This window comes from Gopherus evgoodei, chromosome 1 (assembly GCF_007399415.2).
Source record: "Gopherus evgoodei ecotype Sinaloan lineage chromosome 1, rGopEvg1_v1.p, whole genome shotgun sequence".
Lineage (NCBI taxonomy): Eukaryota > Metazoa > Chordata > Testudines > Testudinidae > Gopherus > Gopherus evgoodei.
In genome coordinates this window covers 277,292,266-277,315,837 of record NC_044322.1, presented here as the reverse complement: position 1 = coordinate 277,315,837, position 23,572 = coordinate 277,292,266, and the positions used below count along the sequence as shown (strand labels likewise).

Genomic DNA, 23,572 nt, shown 5'->3' with positions numbered 1-23,572 from the left:
CATTTGTCCTCAGCCTCATTTTGATGGAGTTATTGGCTAGTCTGCTTCCTAAGTTTAAAAAAGAACTAGATAAATTAATGAAGGACAGGTCCATCAATGGCTATAAATCTCAATAGCACACCATTTCAGTAGCATGCCCTGATTTATTTTTTTCTCCCAGTGTTCTGAAGGTTTTTTCTGCTTTGTTTTTTTTAGGGCTGTCAATCATAGTTAACTCAAGTGTTTAACTGAAATTGATTGCGATTAAAAAAATTAATCTCTAATTGCAGTTTTAATCACACTGTTAAACAACAGAATACAAATTCATAGATTCATAGACTCTAGGACTGGAAGGGACCTCGAGAGGTCATCGAGTCCAGTCCCCTGCCCTCATGGCAGGACAAAATATTGTCTAGACCATCCCTAATAGACATTTATCTAACCTACTCTTAAATATCTCCAGAGATGGAGATTCCACAACTTCCCTAGGCAATCTATTCCAGTGTTTAACTACCCTGACAGTTAGAAACTTTTTCCTAATGTCCAACCTAAATCTCCCTTGCTGCAGTTTAAGCCCATTGCTTCTTGTTCTATCACTGGAGGCTAAGGTGAACAAGTTTTCTCCCTCCTCCTGATGACACCCTTTTAGATACCTGAAAACTGCTATCATGTCCCCTCTCAGTCTTCTCTTTTCCAAACTAAACAAACCCAATTCCTTCAGCCTTCCTTCATAGGTCATGTTCTCAAGACCTTTAATCATTCTTGTTGCTCTTCTCTGGACCCTCTCCAATTTCTCCACGTCTTTCTGGAAATGCAGTGCCCAGAACTGGACACAATACTCCAGCTGAGGCCTGACCAGCGCAGAGTAAAGCGGAAGAATGACTTCTCGTGTTTTGTTTACAACACACCTGTTAATGCATCCCAGAATCACGTTTGCTTTTTTTGCAACAGTATCACACTGTTGACTCATATTAAGCTTGTGGTCTACTATGACCCCTAGATCTTTCTGCCATACTCTTTCCTAGACAGTCTCTTCCCATTCTGTATGTGTGAAACTGATTGTTCCTTCCTAAGTAGAGCACTTTGCATTTATCTTTATTGAACTTCATCCTGTTTACCTCAGACCATTTCTCCAATTTGTCCAGATCATTTTGAATTTTGACCCTGTCCTCCAAAGCAGTTGCAATCCCTCCCAGTTTGGTATCGTCCGCAAACTTAATAAGCGTACTTTCTATGCCAACATCTAAATCGTTGATGAAGATATTGAACAGAACCGGTCCCAAAACAGACCCCTGCGGAACCCCACTTGTTATACCTTTCCAGCAGGATTGGGAGCCATTAACAACTACTCTCTGCGTACGGTTATCCAGCCAGTTATGCACCCACCTTATAGTAGCCTCATCTAAATTGTACGTTTCTAGTTTATCTATAAGAATATCATGTGAGACCGTATCAAATGCCTTACTAAAGTCTAGGTATATCACATCCACCGCTTCTCCCTTATCCACAAGGCTCGTTATCCTATCAAAGAACGCTATCAGATTAGTTTGACACGATTTGTTCTTTACAAATCCATGCTGGCTATTCCCTATCACCTTACCACCTTCCAAGTGTTTGCAGATGATTTCTTTAATTACCTGCTCCATTATCTTCCCTGGCACAGAAGTTAAACTAACTGGTCTGTAGTTTCCTCGGTTGTTTTTATTTCCCTTTTTATAGATGGGCACTATATTTGCCCCCTTCCAGTCTTCTGGAATGTCCCCCGTCTCCCATGATTTCCCAAAGATAATAGCTAGAGGCTCAGATACCTCTTTAATTTGATTTAAATTAAATATTTTGGATGTTTTCCTACATTTTTATATAGTAGTCTGTTGTAACTGAAATCAGTGTATATTTTATTACAAATAATTTGCACTAAAAAGGATAGATTAAAGAAATAGTATTTTTCAATTCACCTCATTCAAATACTGTAGTGCAATCTTTGTCATGGAAGTGCAATTTACAAATGTAGATTTTTTTGTGTTATCACTTCACTCGAACAAAACCATGTAAAATTTCAAAGCCTACAGGAGCACTCAGTCCTACTTCTTGTTCAGCTAATTGCTAAGACAAACCAGTTTATTTACATTTAGAAGAGATAATGCTGCCCTCTTCTTATTTACAATGTAACCAGAGAGTAAGAACAGGGATTTGCATGACCTTTTTGTAGCTGGCATTGCAAGGTATTTATGTGCCAGATATGCAAAACATTCATATACCCCTTCATGCTTCTGCTACCGTTCCAGAAGACATGCTTCCATGCTGATGATGATCGTTTAAAAAAAAAATGCATTAATAAAATTGGTGACTGAACTCCTTGTGGGAGAATTGTATGTTCCCTGCTGTTTTCCCTGCATTCTGTGGTATATTTCATGTTAGAGCAATCTTGAATTATGACCCAGCAAATCTTGTTCATTTTAAGAACACTCACTGCAGAGTTCACAAAATGTAAAGAAGGTACCAGTGTGAGTTTTCTAATGATAGCTATCGTACTCAACCCAGGGTTTAAGAATCTGAAGTGCCTTCCAGAATCTGAGAGGGACGAGGTGTGGAGCATGCTTTCAGAAGTCGTAAAAGAGCAACACTCCAATGTGGAAACTACAGAACCCAAACCATCAAAAAAAGAAAATCAACCTTCTGCTGGTGGCATCTGACTTAGATAATGAAAATGAACATGTCTGTCCACACTGCTTTGGATTGTTATTGAGCAGAACCCATCATCAGCATGGATGCATGTGCCCTGAAATAGTGGTTGAAGCATAAAGGGACATATGACCTTTTAGCGCATCTGGCACATAAATATTTTGTGATGCTTGCTACAACAGTTCTATGAGAACGTCTGTTCTCATTTTTAGGTGACATTGTAAACAAGAAGCAGGCAGCATTGTGTCTCCTGCAAATGTAAAGAAACTTGTTTGTCTGAGCAATTGGCTGAACAAGTAGGAGACCGAGTGGATTTATAAGGCTCTACAATTTTTACATTTTTATTTTTGAACGCAGTTTTTTGTACATAATTCTACATTTGTAAGTTCAACTTTCATGATAGAGGTTGCACTGCAGTAGTTGTATTAGGTGAATTGAAAAATATTATTTCTCTTGTTTTTACAGTGCAAATACTTGTGATCAAAAATAAATATAAAGTGAACACTGTACAGTACACTTTGTATTCTGTGTTGTAATTTAAATCAATATACACCTCTGCCTCGATACAATGCTGTCCTTGGGAGCCAAAAAATCTTACCGGGCTATAGGTGAAACTGCGTTATATCGAACATGCTTTGATCCACCGGAGCGAGCACTGCCCCCGGGAGCGCTGCTTTACTTCTGCATTATATCCGAATTTGTGTTATATCGGGGTAGAGGTGTATTTGAAAAGGTAAAAAACATCCACAAATTTTCAAGAGCGAAATGGACTCTCTTGGCTTGGCAGAACTTTTTATTTTTTTATGATTTTGATGAACAAGATTGGTTTTGTTTTTAAGCATTTTTTATTTTGGCTATTTAAATTTTCATAATTACAAGAAATGGGGAGCAGTCAGACAATTTTATGATCTGTTGAGATTCAAAAAGTTAAAGCTTTATCATTAAAACATGAATTGTCAACATCTGGTGTCAAAATGTGTGAAGTAAATATTCTTATGCCTTTAAACTCTTAAGCTCTCAAGCAGTATTTTTCTTTCTTTGTCTGTAAATTTTGATTATTATAAATGAAAATATTTGTCAGTTTGTGTATGGGGAAAATCAACTTTTACCATCATTTTACCAATAAAAATCAAATCCTTCCAAGTCTAACTTTACAATGGATCAGTGAAGCTGACTAGACACAGCTGTCAAGGGAACCAAGTAAACAAACTGAAAAAAATGGAGAAACTTTTTCACTTCTTTCTAGTTATTTGGATCTTGGGTGTTTAGCTGTGGTAGGCACACAGTTTTCAGGCAAGTTTAACTTTCAGGTTGAAGGTGTCCCTGGCAAGAAGCCTATTAATTAGTTTCATATTTCACATATTTGCTTTTCTTATGCAGACATCCAACAATCTGGAGGACAGTGCTAGATAGTGTCCAGCTGTGCTGCATTGTTGTGTAATGTTTTAAAAGAAGGTTGTCACCAAGGCTCTCCCAGAAACAGGAAGTGGAACTATTAGAGCCCAATTTGGCTGTCTTATGTTGTCTGACAGCTTTTACTTTTGGTACCTTTTGAGCTTTTTCTTCTAAGATATATTTAGTTTTTTTACTTTTGGAACGTGATCTTGAAAACTAGATACTTTTTGATTAAATGCAAGATATTAAAAGGGGATATGATATAGTGGGAAAGCCAAGATGATGGCGGCAACAATCACACAAATATTCTGAACTGCCCTCCAACTGGTATGACCTTATTGCTGATTAAATATCCCTATGTATTTTGGTGGCTCTATATGAATAGTCCACTAATGCTGATTTGTTCTGTGGATAATGAGCATTGTTTTGGTGTGGCAATGGCACACTATCCCGGTGTATTATCATCTCTGCAATGGGGAGAGACTTGTGTGGCATCTCTTTAAATAACCTTTTCCAGAATAAATAAAAATGTTGCTTTTCTCTTTGTTTCAAAACCACAGCGCACAGCTGCTCTTTATCCTTGGCTGGAATATAAAACAGGCCTATGGCAGACTACACAGCAATCTACTGGCTTTATTACCAGTAGCTGCTGAACTCTTAGTGCTAACTTAAACAGCTCATAAATGTTAATCACTTTGCAGTTTTGCTGGAGAGCCTGTCTGCATATCTGAGGCGCTGGCTAATAAGTTCCATGTTTTTCATGAACTGGTGACTTTTTTTAGCAGAACGTCCAAATAGCAACTTAAGTTGTCAATAGAATTATTAAATATGTTGGCATCCTTTCGAAATTATTGGCATTGCTTGATTCATACATATTTACTGAACATGCAGTGGAATGTGTAGACCATTCAACAGAATACATTGTTGGCTTACTGGCCTGTTTTGGACATCTCTGACTAAATTTAATCCAAATCTAATCTGAAAAAATTCCATACAATTCTCCCTGCACTATTTAGATAGAAACTAATTCCACCACTTATTCAATTTAAGTAGTCTACTTCCAGCAAAACTGATCAGATTAAATACATATGCAATAACTGTATTTAATTTTTTGCAAATTTAATGTCAGGAAATGTAAAATTTAAGGTTTTAACTGAAGTGTTAACTTGACATTGCATGCATTTGCTTAGTAAAACCTTAAATAGCAATGTGTTAAGGTGTCCGTTTTAACAAGAGAAACAACATAATACAGATCCATAAAATAAGGGCAAATTCCAAGGCATGGGAACTTTTATTTATTTTATTTTTAGTTGTTTTGTACAGAACATACTACAGAAGGGCCCTGAATCTGACTGGGGCCTCTGGGTGCTACTGTAATACTGCCACTAATAAAAGATTTGTCTTGTAGCAATCCTAACTCTTACATTAGAGTCTTAACTATATATCCTACATTTCGTTAGTATGTTTTTTGCTTTTTACTTTCCTAGGGAATCAAGTAGGAAGGAAAGGGGGCGGGAACTGGGAACAGCAGAAATATTAACTGGTGCATGCCAACTAGAAACATAGTACCTTTGATATGTCTGCTTCTTTTAAACTCATCATTACATGACCATTAAGGATAGTGGGCACTTAAATACACACTTGCTTTTTTTACTAGGACTGCACCTGACTTCATGTTCTTGAGGGCCAATGTTCTATTTAATATTTTCCATCCATGTTCAGAATAGATTTTATGTGCACTGAGGTATCTGTGGCTGTGTGCCACCAGTAGAAACAAAAAATCTAGAGATGTATACTTCTAAAAAAGTTACCATAGGGATAATTACTCCAGCCAGGACAGGTTAGGCATTTTAGAACTCACACTTGAATTCTTTGCGTAGTAAGGGGAAAAAAAATGAAATGCATATACCAGTCAAAACACTAAAATAATACACTTTGAAAGAATAAAATTATGGCAAATATATGTGCATTGCAGGAAGTACCAAGAAGTAATAATAATGATACAAGTATGTGTTGGGAGGTGAGTGTGAAAGAGACTGCATGTGATCCAGAGACTGTGTTTGCATGCTGGCTGCTGGGGAAGTTTCTGAGAGATACCAAGCGCGCTGTCTTTAAGTCACTCCCTGGAAACTCTCTTGCTCTGTCCTGAGCCCTGTCTCTCCTCTCCTGCTCTGCGGAGATGGGGTAAATGGGCTAGGGGGAGGGGGTGAGTGAGTGTGTGTGTGTGTGTGTAAGAGAGAGAGAGAGAGACACACACTGATAGCTGGGGAAGACTCAGAAACTATGTGCTGTCTCTTTTTAAGAAAGGCACTTGCTCACGGTTCAGACCTCAGACCACACTAGCTGAGTCCTGAGCTCCTCTGTGGAGCTCCTCTGCTCTGTGGAGATGGAGTTCCGGGGGAGGGGGAACATCAGCTTCCATCCTCTGCTGCTCTGCTCAGGCAGCAGGAGGATCCTGGGAGCAGCTGCAGGACAGAGCAATATGGCTGCAGAGCAGTGGCAGGAGGGGCACCTGAACACATGCTACCGGATGTGCGCACACTGCTAATCAGCTGCCCAACCGTGCAGCTTACAGGGAACACAGTTGAGGACCCTCCATTTCACCAGACTGGATTGGTATAAAAACTCTCCTTGTCGTCTTCCCCATCTAGGGAGTGGAGTATGTGATAGACCTGCTCCTCAGACATGTGATCTGGGAGCGGACTATGGACTTGCTCCCAGTCATGTATTTTAGGCTTCCTCTATACCAGGGGTAGGCAACCTATGGCACGCGTGCCGAAGGCGGCACGCTAGCAGATTTTCAGTGGCACTCTCACTGCCCAGGTCCTGGCCACTAGTCTGGGGGGCTCTGCATTTTAAATTAATTTTAAATGAAGCGTCTTAAACATTTTAAAAACCGTATTTACTTTACATACAACAATAGTTTAGTTATACATTACAGGCTTATAGAAAGAGACCTTCTAAAAATGTTAAAATGTATTACTGGCACGTGAAACCTTAAATTAGAGTGAATAAATGAAGACTCGGCACACCACTTCTGAAAGGTTGCCGACCGCTGCTCTATACTCTTCATACAGGCAGTATGTCCTTCCAGTTCTCTTACGGTGGCCAACCACACTTCTTATGGTGCTCAAGGTCCCTGCAATGACAGGAAAATGATTAAATGAGATAAATGTCACCTGCACCCCTGTGCTGCAGAGGAAGGCGAGCCCTGCCCCATCCCCTAAAATCACTGCTAATCTGATCTGGGGAAAAATTCCTTAATGACCCATATAATGGGATCATTTAGACCCTGAGTATGTGAGCAAGAGCTAGCCAGCTAAGCACCTGAGAGAATGAGGTAGTACTAAGCAGAGCCCACCCCACCAGTGTACCATCTCTGGCTGTGGCTGTCCCTGTTACTGCAGAAGGAAGAAGAGAGGAAAAACCTCCCAGAACACATTGGGGGAATATCTTCCTGGCCCCCTGTCAGTGGCTGGCTGAAGCATGAACTTTAGGAACTTAAGATATAAACCGGAAGTGAACCCCTGGGCCGTTGAACCCTGCTCCCCGTCCTCACAAACAATATGTTGACGTCTGCCTGCCAAGTTTCAAACGTAAAAGTAACAATTCCCCAATCACAATCCCTGGATGTAACTGTTTATCAAGAAAAGCTTAGGGTATGGCTACACTTGCACTTCAAAGCGCTGCCACGGCAGCACTTTGAAGTTTTGAGTGGTCGCAGCGCCAGCGCTGGGAGAGAGCTCTCCCAGCTCTGTGTGTACTCTACATCCTCTACGGGTGTAGCTTGCAGCGCTGGGAGCCGTGCTCCCAGTGCTTCAGCACTGACTACACTGAGGCTTTACAGTGCTATATCTTGCAGCACTCGGGGGGGTGTTTTTTTCACACCCCTGAGCGCGAAAGTTGCAGCGCTGTAAAGCGCCAGTGTAGCCATGGCCTCAATCCATCTCCTCCGTCAGCGTGCGCACACAAATGGATTTTTGTCTAGGCTTACAAATTTTACCTTTGAGCAAAGCCCCCCCCCATTTATTGAAAATCTTTTCTAAAAACTATCCTTTTGGAAGAAATTGAGTACTGAAAATGGATGTTATAACAGAAGCTGTTTTAAAAACTTAGCTGTAGTATTAGTTATGCACAATGTAATTAGGTAAGCAAATGCAATAATAGCTTTTGGCAGCATACCAATGTTAGTGTGAATTTAACATTGATAAAAAGCTCCAGAGTGATGCCACTAGAAAAAAAGTAGTAGGCTGGTGGACTACAGAAAGTGGGTTGATCAGTTGTGGTGAACAGGCATATGTACATATCAAACATAACTTAATGGGCAGCCTTCGCTACTCTCAGCAGTGTCCGAGAATGCAATAGATGCAAATTGAATTCCTCTCATATAGTTGTTTCAGGTCAGGGTTGAGGAAAAGAGCGTTGACTGCTTTTTTGTTAAGTTCTGTGCTTAAAAATTTGTTTCTTAACCTACTGACTGAGACTGGATTTGAACCCGTGAGCTTGAAATGTTTCCAAATCTCTGCGATATTTTATAAAACAAGTAAGTTCAGTTTTTCACTTCATTGCCTTTTCCCGAGTTCGACTTCAGACATTCCCTAAATTGATCCAGGAAGGTTTGCATATATTTCATGTATTGCTTTTAGGTATTTGTGCTCATCTTCAATTACAAACCTAGGGTTTGTTGGGCAAGGGCACTTGGTCAGCAACAGTCAGAGCAGTGCTCCCTTTCCTAGGTAGGGAAACATCAGTAGCACCTTTCCAACAGCTCATATGACTCAGAAGCAGAAGGAGAGGCTCAAGTTTGACTTAGTAAATAACTTTTGTAGGAAAGACTACGGGGGTGTAGAGAGGAAAATCTGTGGAGAATTGAATAGATACAACCAAAAGTCTAAATCTGGGTTTTCTGTGCTGTTAAAGTGAATTTTGCAGTACAAACTTGAATACTAACTCAATGACACATTTGTCTTATTTTCTTGCAGATCTTCAAGTTGCTCCATTTTAATTTTCAGTGCAGACCTTTCTGCTCCCTTAAGTTATTATAATCTTTTTTGCTGCTCTGCAAAGACGTGAAGATGTCTCGCAGCCCTGATGCGAAGGAAGACCCTGTGGAATGCCCCCTTTGCATGGAGCCCCTGGAAATTGATGACATCAACTTCTTCCCTTGCACCTGTGGCTACCAAATTTGTCGCTTCTGTTGGCACCGTATCCGCACTGATGAGAATGGACTTTGTCCTGCTTGTAGAAAGGTAAATATCCTGGAATAACTGCTTGCTTTGCCTATGTCATGAGGGTCCTGCATTGATTAGTACACTCTTACATCAGGGAACCTTGCTTCAAATGACAGTATAGATCTGGTGTGAGCATCTCATTTTCTGGATCCCATCTGTACATATCAAAATCATTATGCAACTAGTAGTCATCTCTGCAGAATAAATCCGGAAGTGGAATAGCAGTGGAGCATGCAGGTCAGGACTGAGGTGTGTGGGTGGAGTTGTTAAAGGAGAACTTAAAAAAATGTGGGAATCGGGATAGTGATGCACTGGTGTATCTGTTTGTGGATAGATGGTGAAGATTGAAACAGCAGGCTATGCTGCAAGTGAGCATTAAGGTCTGGTGGTAGAGCTGTGCGGGAGTTCATAAAGCACCCCTTTTTGCTGTACCTGTTGAGCCAGAGTTATTCACTTTTATTGACACCTACTTTACAAGCTATTTAACTCTTGGTGAGAGTGCTTGACAAGTGTCTAGTTTCTTCTACCTTTGTCACCAAATGCTCAGATGTACCTTGAGTGCCATACTTACTACTTCGCCCATCCTGTCCAGTCACAATTCCAGTTACCTGACATGTTTTGATTGTTTGCTACCCTCTTAAACTCTTTAAAACTGATCTTCAAGTCTGCTGACCTTCCTGTCTCCTAGGGTCACAACTTTGGAATCTTTGACTTTTCTCTTTTCTTTCCTCCTCATGTAGTCTCAGCTAAAATCTGTTGCTTCCTTCTGCCTTCATCACCCAACACACCTCTTCAGAAATCCTTGGTAATGTCTCCTTTGATTATTATAACTTCCTATCCTGTCTCCTAGCTTTTCACCTTTTTCCCTCTAAACCCAGTTACAGAGGTCCCCCTTTTTTCCCTGTTCTAAGCATGTACCTCTTCTCACTGAGTCCCTTCATTGGCATCTTGTCTCTTATGGCATCAATTCCAGCTCCCCTTCTAGGCCCTAAGTAACCTTGCTATACCTGCATCTGTGCACTTGCTGCCTCTTTCTTCCATATGCACCTTCAGTCATCTTACCATGTTGCTCCTTTTGGGCCTTGACTACAGTAAAGAAATTTTGGCATGCTAATCACTGTTTGGACTCTCTAGCAAGCCTGAAAAGCACCACACATCAACATACACGTGTAATCAGTGGTGCACAGAAGCTAGCTTCACTGTTTTGGATTGGACTTCCTAAAAGGAAGACTAATCAGTGTCATCAGTCACTGTCTGTCTCTACCAGTGCAATGCCATTGTCGACAGTAAATTCTGTTGTAATAATGCCAATGATATGATTATTCCTTCTGCTACAGTCCCACAGTACCTGTCACTGCTTTTGGAGCCTGTCTGATTTATCTTCTGTACTCTGCTGGCTTGAGGACAAACTTTCTGGAATCTTGTTACCTGTACAAATACTGCTTCATGCCCCTGAAATGTTGTTGTACAGTATTTCTTGCCAGTATTCACTCTTTTGTGATTACTGTGTGCTTGCAAGCTGGTTTTGGAGCATGTCTCAGAAGCCACCGTAGAAACATGCTGCCAGGTATTCCTCAGCAGACTTTTGAGCACTTGTGAATGTCTGGATTAAGGAAATTATTACAGCTGACCTCTGTAATTTGGAACACTTTGGCTCACGACTGGGTGTCTGAATGCCTTACTGAGCTAAATGTCATTTGCTCAGGAAAATAGTGCTGGGAGAAAAGAGGAGGACTGGTGGTGCAATATTAAGGCTGGGGATGTCAGCAACCATTCCAGGGCAGGGAGAAAAATCTGCCTTTATGATGAACCAGACAATGTTCTTGGCATTCTCCCATCTTTGGAGCATGAGATGGTTTTGGACAGAACTGTGGCACCCACCACTGGGCTGTTGAGGAACCTGGAAAGAAGAGAACATTGCCTTCCAATGCGCTATGTGAAACCAGTTGGGCAGACCAGGACCTAGGAATGCCAGAAGCTTTGCCAGGATCCCAGTAACATCTCTGTCTAAAACTCTAGAGATGGTAGCTGCAGCAAAAGCAGTCATGTTGGTTTGTGAAGATGACACCTTTGGAGACTGAAGGAATATCTGCGCAAGGTATATGTGTTTGTTTTTTTAACTCAGGTTTTTGCATGGTTGGGGTTTGGGAGCAGTTTTCTGGGTTCACATGAACATTCGTATTGGTGTGAAACAGGATGAAGATGTAGCATCATGTGAAGATAGGAGTTCGTCTCTTCCTACCTGCCTTTTCTAGTCCCCCTGGTGCATCAGTGCTCTAATTCCCTCATCCTCTGGATATTGCTAGTTTTGGAAGTCCCACCTGTAACCCCCATCACCACCTTTCCACATTCAGCTACATGGATCAGTTCTGAGGGCAGAAGCACCCTGCTAGCTGAGCCATGCCTTGTGATCATTGTAAGGCTAAGTGCACTGTATGGTCTGGTGTAAAGTATTCACTACACACCACACCTCACCAGCACAGGTATAAACATCTGTGTAGATGGTGAGCCATTGCTTAGGTGAACAGAACGTGCCAGAACCTTAGGGCATATACCTTATGTGGTTCTCTGCTCAAGCAGTGTCTCCCCAATCTACACTGCTGTTTTTAGCAATTTAATGTCCCACTCTTGGAACCTGACTCTCTCTGCCGCACAGAAAGACTATGGCAGTAGAGACAGCAGGCAGAGGCTCATTGACATAAGCATATTGACTCACTCCATATTTCTCATTTCAGAGATCACTTCTGCAACAAGGCAACAAATGGGAAATGTTTGGCATATCCATTACATGGCAGGAATGTGACCATGCATCTGGGAATACAAGAAGCAGAGTGCTTGACAGATCCCTTGGGCAAGGAACAAAAACTACATGTTTTTCTGAATGTTGAAAAACAGATCTAAAGGAACATTTTTAAGTTTGAAGGAAAATGCAACTTCTCTTTAAATGCCAAGGGAATTTATCCAAGAGGACAAAGAATGTGTGAGGAGCTATGTACATCATGATAAAGAAATAAAACTTCAAGACAGAGTTCCCCTGTGAACTTTTGATGGAGTACATGCAGGGCCAACGGCAGTTTGCACAGTTAGCCCAAATTTCAGCATAAAACAAAAGCTGGCTTGCTGTCTTTTTGTTATGTATTAGCTACTTTTTTGAAGGTAGCTTCCATGTTTCGTGGTAAAATAAATTTATGCAAATTAATCTCAGTTAATAGTTCTGCAGGCATAGTTGAATTATCTTAAACAACACTGCTTTACTACCCCCATATCGTCTGTGTCCAAAAGCATCTAAATGCTGGTAATATTTTTATTAAAAACTAATGTATTGATGGTATCAAACCCAGTAGCAACTATAGAATCAGTGATATTACCTTAAACTGCTAACATTTCAGTATGCTGCCTTCAAGCATTAAGAGTATTGATCCCTTTGCATTCCTACAACAGCAGAATATGAGCACAAAGCAACTCTGGTTTGGTTCATATGCCTGTTGCAGTGTTCATAATTGTCACACTTTTGGTGGCACATCTTCACTGTTCACCTCATTCTTTGCTGCAAGACTCATGCCTTCCTCTGTTCATTGTCAAACACTTCCTTTGCTTTTACAATATTGGACAGAATACAAGAACTGGATATCACGACGCTGTTCATTGTATTCAGTAGGTATTTCCACTTTGCTTTCAGCGGCACACTTGACCACCTTCCTGCACACAGTTTGTAGCTGTACCACTGTCCGGGCTTGTGTAATTGGGATGTGACTTCTTGACTGAGAGACGCAATTGATAAGCAGTTGCTGAGAATCTGTGGAATGGAAAGAGTACTCCTCTGTCCATTTCTGAAAAGTTGTCTTTAAAAATTCTGGTACAGTGCACCCTGCCTTCCCTCGCCCATTCCAGTAAACATATAGGAACTATGCACCATGATCTTTTAAGGCTTTTGCCACCATGGAGTGGTAGACTTATGTTTATTCCTGGCCTTGATCAGGTGCACATTGGTTCATCTATAGCTCCATCAATTCAGGAAACCCAGTTGTTCGAATCCATCAGTGGTCTTGCAAATGTTTGCTTGCTTGATTGTGTGCCCCTGAAACACTTGATCTCTGTTGCGATATTCAAGGGTTTCCAGTCCGTCTGGTGCCTAATTGACTGGTTGGTATCCAGGGTATACACCTTCCTTGGGACAAACACTGCTTTTTTTCTATAGAGAATGATGCTCTCATGCAGGTGATCTGAAGCTTCCCAAAGAGGTGCAAAAGTCTCCTCCGAGTAGTGTCCCTATGGGTGCTCCACTGTAGGTGTATCTACATCCCTGTGCCTCTGATTGGAGATTTTGGTAGCAGTGTTCATTCGACCTGCACATGAGCTCTCTCTACCTTGTGCTCTGCCTTGAGGCTAGCTAGTAATGCATGGTTGAACCATCCCCAATTCCTGTTTAGCTGCACCTGGCCTGAGACAGAGCGAATAGCGGTCCGCTTTCCTTGTCAGAGTTTGAGTTCAGTTTCTTAGCTTCTTTTAGCATTTCCATTAGAATTTTCTTAGTTTGATAGGGTTTCTAGGTTTTTTACTGTTTATAAAAAGAAAAAAAAAACCCTTCTTTTTTTTCTTTCCCATTTCTTCCGTTTTTCCCATCTGGGGTCACCCCCGATAAGGGGCATGCCCGACTCTCCTGAGTTTAAATGGTGTCTTTCCTGCAGGGAGGCAGTACCGATTACAGATGACACTGCTGCTGCGTCCGATGCCTATGAGAGGCTCACATTCCACAGAAATGTGCCTTCTGTCAGCAATTGAAGGCTAGATCCTGAAAGAACCAGGAGTTAAAGTTGAAACTCTTTATGGAGGATGTTCTTAAACTGACCTTTGACCCTGGTCCCGCATCCCCTCCCAGTGAAGATTGTCCCCAGAGCCTTCTGTGTTTAAAGAGGGAGAACCAAAGAGGAAATCTTTGTATTCTCCTCTCAAAGCCTCCAAAAGGAGAGCTGCAAGTCCTCAAACTGAGCCCTGGACCAGTCAGAAAGATCTCTGGCATGGTCAGTCATCTCAGTACTGATGGCTCCGAAGCACAGTGTCCAGAGGACACATGGGTCCTCTGGTGCAGACACCATATATACACGTAAAGACCTGAAGGGTGGAGGCCCTGAAGCGGTGGCACCACCTGTCAAGGGCAAGAGCAAAGACAGTAATGTCTCTGCAAAGGCAGTACTCACGTGGAAACCCTTGGTACCAACTACTTCCAAACAACCCTTGGCAGACTGATCATCTCATGCAAGATCTCTACCGATTTTCTCAGTATTGGGGAATTAGCACCAACAAACTCTGATGGTACTGATCACAGCAGTACTGCAGGAGTTTCATTTTCCCAGAGATCTCATGGTGGCTGAGACTCCAAGAGTCTCCTGCTTGCTTGATATCAGGGCCCCGGTACTGAGCACATCTCGATCCCTGGAATCACCACTGGCACCAGAGTGTTTGCTTCCAGTCTCCTTGATGGTTCCAACACTGTCCAGTGAGGACTCAGATAGTGACCAGGATGATATCCTCTTGCTACCCTCACACCATGGTCCATCTCTTCATCAACCAGGGCCCCTCTAGTTACACAGTCAGTCCAAACCTCAACCTTCTTGGTATGATCACCTGTGGGTACCACCATACTGGGAACGTGCGCAGCCTACAGGTACCGTACTTCTCAGGCATCTGGTCTCCTTCAACCTTTGCATCCAGAGCCCCGGAACCTCAAGGGAAAACTTGAGGGGTAGGAGGCCAGAATAAAGAGGCAGTACACCACCAACCAATATCTCCTCCTCCTCCTCACCAGACGAGACAGTGGTGGCCCCCTCCACCATCCTTGGTGGATGATTTTAAAGTATTTCTTGATCTCATAAAAAGGGTAGCAGACATTACAAATTTCCCTTCAGGAAGTGAGACCTGCCAAACCTTCTAGTCCCAACCTGCAGATCCTCTGACTCAAGACATTGTTCATGGTTCCAACACAGAGTTGCTGCTCCAAGGAGGTACAAGAAGTGTTGTTACACAGTAAAAAAAAAAAAAAAAAAAAATTGGCTACCTGCCACATTTACCTGCAAAAATAGAAAAGATTCCAGATTTGGTACAATTCTAAACCAGTTACCTTGGTATCTTCCTCCCTCCCCATCTTGCTAAACTACATAGCCCCATCCTCTTGAGGCCTACTATCTCTCAGCTCACTCAAAGTACATCATGCGGCCATAAGGGCTCTCTACCAGCAGATAGAGGGATACTTGGTTTTCACCCATCCAACAACAAAGAAATTCCTCAAAGGCATAGGAAACCTCTTTCCTCAAACCAAGCACCCTATTCCAGTGAGGGATCTAAATGTAGCTTTAAAGAGCCTAACTAGACCACACTTTGAACCTGTGACCCCTTGTGCTCTTACACATCTATCAATGAAGACAGCATTCCTTGTAGCCATCACCTCAGCATGGAGAATAGGGAAAATAGCAGCATTAATGGCACATACCTCCTTCACAATTTTCTTCTAAAGTCAATCATTCTGAGGCTACACCGAACGTTCATCCCCATAGTCTCCTCATCTTTTCACATGGAAACAGTTCATTCACCTTCCTACCTTCTACTCAAAGCCTCATTGTGACAACAGGGAGGCTACACTACATACACGATGTTAGGAGAGCCGGGGCCTTTTATTTGGACAGGACAGGTCTTTAAGAAATCTCCTAAGCTCTTCTTCTCAATTGCTGAAAGGTCAAAGATGCAGCAATATCAGCTCAGAGACTCTACAGATGGGTCTTGAATTGTATTAACTAGTGCCACCATGATTCATAATTCACTACCCCCACCTGGAATCCATACACATTCCATGAGAGTGTTTTCCACCTCTGACACCTCATTCAAAATGTTCTCATGCTAGAGATCTGCAGGGCAGTGACTTGGGTATCTGCTCATACGTTTGCCGAACACTGTACAATTACTAGATTTTCAGCTCCACAGTATTGTCCTCCATAATAGACTAGACTCAGAAACTCTGACCCTGCATTGGGGATACTGCTTAGGAATCGCTAACTGTGGAGCACCCATAGAAATGCTACTCAAAAGAGGAAATTACTCACTTTGTGCAGCAACAATGGTTCTTCAAGATGCGTGTCCTTGTGGGTGCTCTGCAACCCACCCTCCTCCCTTCTACTTCGGAGCTCTCAGTAGGAGCGCTGCAGTAGAGAAGGAACTGAGGGTGATTCACCCACATAGTGCTAGTTAGCCTCAAAAAAGAGCACAAGGAAAGGAGAGCGCATGTGTGGGCCAAACAGTGCTACCAAAACCTTCGATCAGGGACGCAGATACACATACAATGGAGCACCCGTGGGGATATTGTTACTGCACAAGGTGAGTAAGTTCCTCTTCTACACTTAGTTCTCTACAGTTACCTTGGGTAAGCAGCTATATCCAAGAACCCTCACACCATTTGTAAGCATGCTTCTGACCCCAAAATGGCATGCAGTCCACTGAACTTCATCTTGAAGTAGCTCCTGGAGCTGCTTACTTTGATCGTGGTGGATAACAGAGCCTTTCACACAACATGAATCCACTGTTGGTCTCTTCCTCTGATTTACTGCGTGTATTGCTAGAATTTGGTGCCCTTTCTCTTCTGGGTTACCTGGGATGCTTGATGATTTAATATTCAAGATCTCCATTCTGGGAAAAAAAGATACATAGAATGGACACACTACCCATATGCTTTACATTGGGGCAAACTGTTTTAGTTTTAAGTGGTACGGTTACCGATGGTAGATGCAACCTTGGTTTCCTTCTGTTCTTAACCTCATGCCTCAACCCTCACTATCCCCTATAACTGAAAGCCTTCTTGTTGTGTGCCAAACAGCCTTTCCTGCAAGTTCCTCCTAAGAAATTCCACCTACTTCTAGGTAATATTCTTTATCCTCTTCATTATTTAATCTGCATACAATTAGACAAAGAGCTGTTCAAGTTTAAAAAAAAAAAGTTCCTTACCTCAAAGAGCCAGCTATCTGTGAAATGTCATATAAACTTAATGCTGTGTCCTTATAAAAAGTTTACCTATGTCTGTCCAAGACAGACATAACTTGTGATAAACATGGCAGTGCCCAAGCCTCATGAGTGGATCATTGAGTATAATCCAACAGTTATTCAAATGAAGTGTGCATGAAGGATAAACTGTTGCATGGGGTTTGTTCTTCAGTTGTGGTGCTACAATACCTTGATTTTGGTCACGTTTCCTTAAAAATCCAAGTTCAAGGGTAGATCAAGTCAATATGGTGTTGCTGTGCATGAAGTTGAATGCATCTTTTCCATTAACACTAATGGAATGTTTAGACTTTTAAAAATTCCTATACATGGCATTGAAAAAGTATATCCCCTATACTTTCAGCACAAACCCTATCCTCTGCATACCAGCTCAGGGACTTCAGGTTAGCTATTTGTCCAGGACCGTGTAGAGAAACAGTTTCTGTTCGGTATCCTGCTCTAGCATTGGTCAATATCTTGTGCTTCAGGGGAAGTTTTAAATTTGTCTATAATGCACTAGTCAGTCAAGTCTGTTGGGTGTTAGAATGTGGGGAAAGAATTCCTTGTTTTCCATGTAATTGAGTAAGTTTCACATTTTAAATTGTCAGCCTCAGAGGAAATTCTGTAATATGTGCACCTGGCATATCTTTAGCATTACTTCAATAACTTCTTCATTCTCATCAATTTTTTAAATATTTTTGTCTTAAGATGCATTGTGTATATATATTGTTATATAAACTCTGTTACTGTATACCTTGAACTGTTATGAAGACTAGTTATACATTTTATAACTGTTTTGTTTTCAGGACTGAGAATTGGGCATGAGTGCCTTGGTGAGCAGCAGGGTGTGGAGGATAAATGTGTAATAGTCTTGACATGCTTTCTGAGTTGTATGTCTTCACTGCAAAAAGGGGTAGTTTTACCTTAAGATGGCTATCTCAGTGTAAAGCCCTAGGAGTGATGAGGCACTGTAGTTCTTGTTCAAATGCTTGCTCGTGTCCATTCCATGTTACGTATATGTGTGCTGCATGCACTGTTGCTGGAGATTTTTCCCTCAGGCTGGCATCCATCAGGCTGGCTCTAGTGCCTTGTGCGCCATATGAGTGCCACCAGCCATGGACCTTCTTAGTTCCTTCTTACCAGCTGTGATGGTTGCTGAAACGTCTCCCCTTGCTGCAGCAAGGTGCCTATGAGTGGTTTTCTTCTCTGTATTGTAAGTTTAGTCTAGTTATAGGGTATATATTGTAAATAGTGTTACTGTAGATGGAATCCCCTCCCCTTATCGTTGAGGGGTTCCCATCACCCCTGGAACTGGGCTTCAAATCTTCTGCCTCCTGGGGCATGCCTATGCCTGTGAGCAACCACATTCCAGTTGTCTGAAGTGTCTGGGAGAATCTCATATGAAAGACCACTGCCAATTTTTTATTGATACTTTAAGCCTTGCAAAAAGGACAGAAATCAGACATAAGGCTGTCTTAATGGAAGCCACTTTTTAGACTGGCTTCAGAACTGAGCTGTTCAGATTCAGCACCGAGCACTTCGGCCTTGGAGCAAAACACTCCTCCGGCACTGTGCGCGTCCCAAGGCTACTTTCCATCTCTGGTGCTGAAGAAACAGCACAAAAGGCAGCACACTGACAGAGGGCACTCGCCAGTGCCAAAGAATTGCAGTCAAAGGGAAGGCAGTGGAGTTCAACCTGTTTCGGGCCACTCTTCCACCTCCAGTCCCAGGGCGGCACCGTCGAGATTGAGTCTGGTGCTGGATCCTTCACCGACACTGGAACGTCATTGCAGTGCCAGCAGAACTGTGATGCCTCTAACTCCGGACGCCTTTGCAATGGCCAGAGATTTGCTGTCACTCCCGGTCCCTGCCTACCCTGTTACATCAACTGCCGGCTCCATCAGCCTTGAGCAAGAGAGAGCATGGTGCTCCGAGCACTTTTGACTCCTGGTCCTCTGGTACCTTCTAGAGGAAAGCAGTATCTTTTCTCCTTTTCTAATCACAGGACCCTCAGCAGCAATTGGAGGCAGCAAGAGGGTCTGCTCCCCCATGGTCACCTAGAGAGGACTCTAGGTTGAACGTAGGGTTCTGCACTGGACTGAAAGAGCCATCAGTACCCATCCTACATGCCATCGGACCTCAGTGCGGGTTCCCCCGCTGGTGCCTGGCCAGGAGAACAACAATCTATGCAGTAGTCAGGCTGGAATCCTTGGGGTTTTCCCCTGGTACTGGATCCGCCCTCCCACCGATCATCTGTTGCTTCTGAGAGGCAGACTCCCCCTCCTCCACATTCAGCACCAGACAAAGACTCCAGTACTGAATCTAGTACTGATCTGCAGGATGTGCCCCCTATGGAGGTTACTGAAACTGAAAGAGAAAGAAGCCCCCTTTTCCAGTACAGGCCGCCTCCTCCTCCTCTGCAGATGAGGCCATCTCAGGTCCGAGCAGCTCGCTACGACAAGATGACTTTTGGGCTCATCAACAGCTCCTAAAGCAGATAGTGACTAACCTGGGGCTAGAGATTGAAGAGCTCAAGGAATCATCTCACAGCTTCATTGACATTCTGGCTTCAGCAGCTCCATCTAAGGTGGTCTTATCCATTTAATGAGGTGGTAATGGGTCAGGTCAAAGCCCTGTGCCAGACCCCATCTTTTTGAAATGATGGGGCAGAAGAGAAATCTGTGCCAGCCAGTGAGTATGAGTATCTGTACTCTCCCCACTCCGGGATCCCTTGTACCACTGGCTAACGAAAGGGACAGACAGGGCCAGTCGAGGGCTATTCCCAAATGAAGGATGCAAAGAAATGTGATCTATTTGGGAGGAAAATTCAACAGGTGGTCAGCAACTACATATCTCAAATCAACAAGCCTTACTGGGATGATACGACTAGAATTTGTGGGTTTCCTTGGCCAAATTTAAGAACTTTATGCCCCAGAAATTCTCAGCCCTCTTGGAAAGAATGTTGCCAGACCTTCTCTCCAGGTGGCACTGGACGCAGCAGAAGCATGGTGAGGACAATGGCCTCTGCTGTCACCATGAGATGATGCTCTTGGCTGCAGCCCTCAGGACTCCCTCGCAAGATCCAGTAGTCAATCCAGGGCCTCCCTTTCGAAGGCTTCTCATTTTTGGAGCAGATGGACACAAGACTGCACAGCCTGAAGGATTCAAGGGCTAGCCTCATGTCCCTGGGCCTCTGTGCTCTGTCTACTTCGAGGAAACATATCAAGCCCCATCAGCCACCACACTTCCCAGCTGTGTCTGAGAAGGAACCCTGTAAAAGAAAAGGGAGAGTTGATAAGCACTGTCAACCACTTCCATCCACCTCAGCCTCCCAGCTGGGCTTGTGTAGGCACTTTTGGTGGGCTTAAGCAGGCCTTTTTGAAGTTGTGCCCCAGGGCACTATACCAGTTCCCTCCCTCAGATCCTGCCTCCCCTTTATTTTTGGACTGGTCCCATGTAACATCAGACTGCTGGTTGCTAAACACACTTTACATCCACTCCTCCCTCCTGTCCCCTATCTCCATCCCTTTTCAGGGACCCTTCTCACAAGCATCTCCTCACCCAGGAGGTGCATACCCTCCCACAGATGGGTGCTGTGGAGGAGGCACTGAAAAACTTGGGGGAAGGAGATTTACTCCCAATATTTCCAAATCCTAAAGGCCAAGAGAGGCCTTTGATCTATCCTGGACCTGGACCTGGACCATCGCCTCAACAAATATCTCAAGAAACTGAGATTCTGCACGGTCTCCCTGGCCTCCACCATTTCCTCCCTAGATCCAGGGGACTGGTACACCGCCATCGACTTGAAGGACACTTATTTTCATATTTCTATGTTCCAGGGCCACAGAAGATTTTTCAGGTTTATTGTAAATCAGACTAATTTCCAGTTCACTATTCTTCCCTTCAGCCTGTCCGCAGCCCTTTGGATCTTCATGAAGTGCATGATGGTGGTAGCTGCCTTCCTCAGATGGCGAGGTGTTCAGGTCTGCGTACGTGTACCTCAACAAGTGGGTGATCAAGGATTGTTCAAAGGCTCACGTAAAGACCAGCATTAGCGTGGTTCAAGCTGCTTTCTGAGTGCTGAGCCTCTTGTTAATGGAGGAAAAAGTTGACTTATTCGTTCAGAGAACAGAGTTTATCAGGCCAGGGCTTGACTCGACCCAAGCCAAAACCTTCCTCCCAGAGGTCTGATATCCAAAATCATAATCCATCCATTTACAACAGCCTGGGTTTACCTCAAGCTACTGGGTCACATGGCCACATGCAGTTGTGGTCTGGCATGCCGGCTACACCTCAGGCCCCTACAGACATGGTGAGCTTGATTTTACTCCCCGAACGGACACCAGTGGACTTAGTGCTTGCTGTTTCAACACTGGTTCTCTCTTCCTTCGACTGGTGGAAGGACCCACACTTGGTAATAACGTGAGTCCTGTATCTTGCCCTGACTCAGGGTCCCTAGTCTCAGACATGTCAGACCTAAGTTGGGGAGGCCACCTCAACAGACTCAAGGCTTGTGATCCCAGGAACGTCTGACCCTGCACATAAACATCAGGGAACTCAGGACAGTTTGCTTAGCCTGCCAACTGTTGCTTCCCAAGGTCTCAGGCAAGATGGTGTGAGTTCTGACTGACAGCAGCATGGCCATGTTCTACCTCAACTAGCAGGGAGGTGCTCAATCCTCCATCCTGTCAGGAGGCTGTCCGTCTGTGGGACTTCTGTGTTAAGCACTCAATCCACCTCAAGGCTTCACATCTTCTGGGAGCCCAAAACACACTGGCGGATCATCTCAGTAGATCCTTTTCCTTTGACCACAAGTGGTCCCTTCACCTGGAGGTCACCAGGTTCATGCCCCAAAGGTAGAGGTCTCCCCTGGTGGACCTGTTCGTGACCAAGCAGAACAGAAAATACCATGAGTTTTCTCTTAACTGCACAGGCACAGTCCAGGCTCGCTCTCTGATGTCTTCCTGTTTCCATGGACAGAGTTCCTGTTCTATGCATTCCCACTGGTTCCTCTGGTTCACAAGGTCCTCCTAAAAATCAAACTGGACAAGGCAACAGTTATTCTTAGTTTTGGTGTGGTCACACCAACACTGGTTCAGTATGCTATTAGATCTGTCAGTAGCAACCCTGCTTCCTCTCTGCCTGGACCTAATCTCACAAGATCATGATCACTCACTCAATCCAAACCTCTGCTCCCTTCACCTATCTGTATGGATGTTACATGGCTGAACCCAGAGGAGCAGACTTGTTTGGAACAAGTTTGACAGGTTTCGCTTGGTAGTAGGAAGCTGTCCACTAGGGCTACCTGCCTCAACAATTGGATGCGTTACTTGATACGGTCATCCCAATGAGACCTCTCTCCAACTCGGTCTTCCCTTCAGTCTATCTTGGACTACTTGCTCCATCTAAAACAACAAGGTCTGGCTCGTTTCTATCATGTTGCATTTAGCACCAGTTTTGGCCTTCCACTGACCAATGAACAGCAGGTCAGTGTTATCTCACGAAATGATGGTCCCGTTTCTTACAGGGCTGGAGAGACTTTTATCCTTAGGTCTGCAAGCTAAGCTGATCTCCCCTCCCCTTCCTTTCCCCCCGGGGGACTTAAACATGGTTCTGTCAAGGCTCACAGGTCCTCCATTTACATCGCTAATGTCATGCCCTCTACTGCTTCTCTCTTGGAAGGTCACCTTCCTCTTATCAATCACCTCATCCAGAAGGATCTTGAAGCCTCACAAGAATTCAGAGTGGCGACTTCACTCATTGGCTATTAGGCATGCCCTTGCCGCCTTTGAGAGGACTAAACCCTTTTTGCAGATCCACTCAACTTTTCATAGCAGTAGCAGAAAGGATGAAAAGCCTTCCACTGTCAGCCTAGAGGATCTCATTCTTGATGACCTCCTGTATTTGGGCATGCTATGAGCATGAGAATGTTCCACGTTCAGCCATCCTGACCACTCACTCCACTAGAGCTCAGATCTCTTCAACAGTGTTCACCGCAGAGGTTCCAATCCACAACTTGGGTGTTAATGCCTGCCTTTGCATCCTACTATGCCATCACCCAATAGCTTGAGATGATGCCATGTTCAGGAGAGTAGTGTTGGAGTCTGCATGTCCATAAGCTCCAAGCTTACCTCGTGTGGTACTGCTTGTGAGTCACCTTATGCAGAATGGACATGAGCAAGCACTTGATGAAGAAAAATGGTTACTAACTTTTCCGTAACTGTTGTTCTTCAAGATGTGTTGCTCATGGCCATTCCATGATC

The 23,572-nt window shown here is 43.5% G+C and overlaps 1 protein-coding gene across 9 annotated transcripts in view; it reads left to right on the top strand.

Moving 5' to 3' along the window:
- The window catches only part of CNOT4 (CCR4-NOT transcription complex subunit 4), a 125,338-nt gene that overhangs the window by 49,770 nt on the left and 51,996 nt on the right, over positions 1 to 23,572 (top strand). For all 9 annotated transcript variants that reach the window (XM_030548440.1, XM_030548436.1, XM_030548434.1 and 6 more), the window contains one exon: positions 9,039 to 9,305. In XM_030548440.1, the coding sequence (XP_030404300.1) occupies positions 9,132 to 9,305 (174 nt within the window). In that variant the 5' untranslated portion in view covers positions 9,039 to 9,131. The remainder of the gene's footprint in view (positions 1 to 9,038; positions 9,306 to 23,572) is intronic.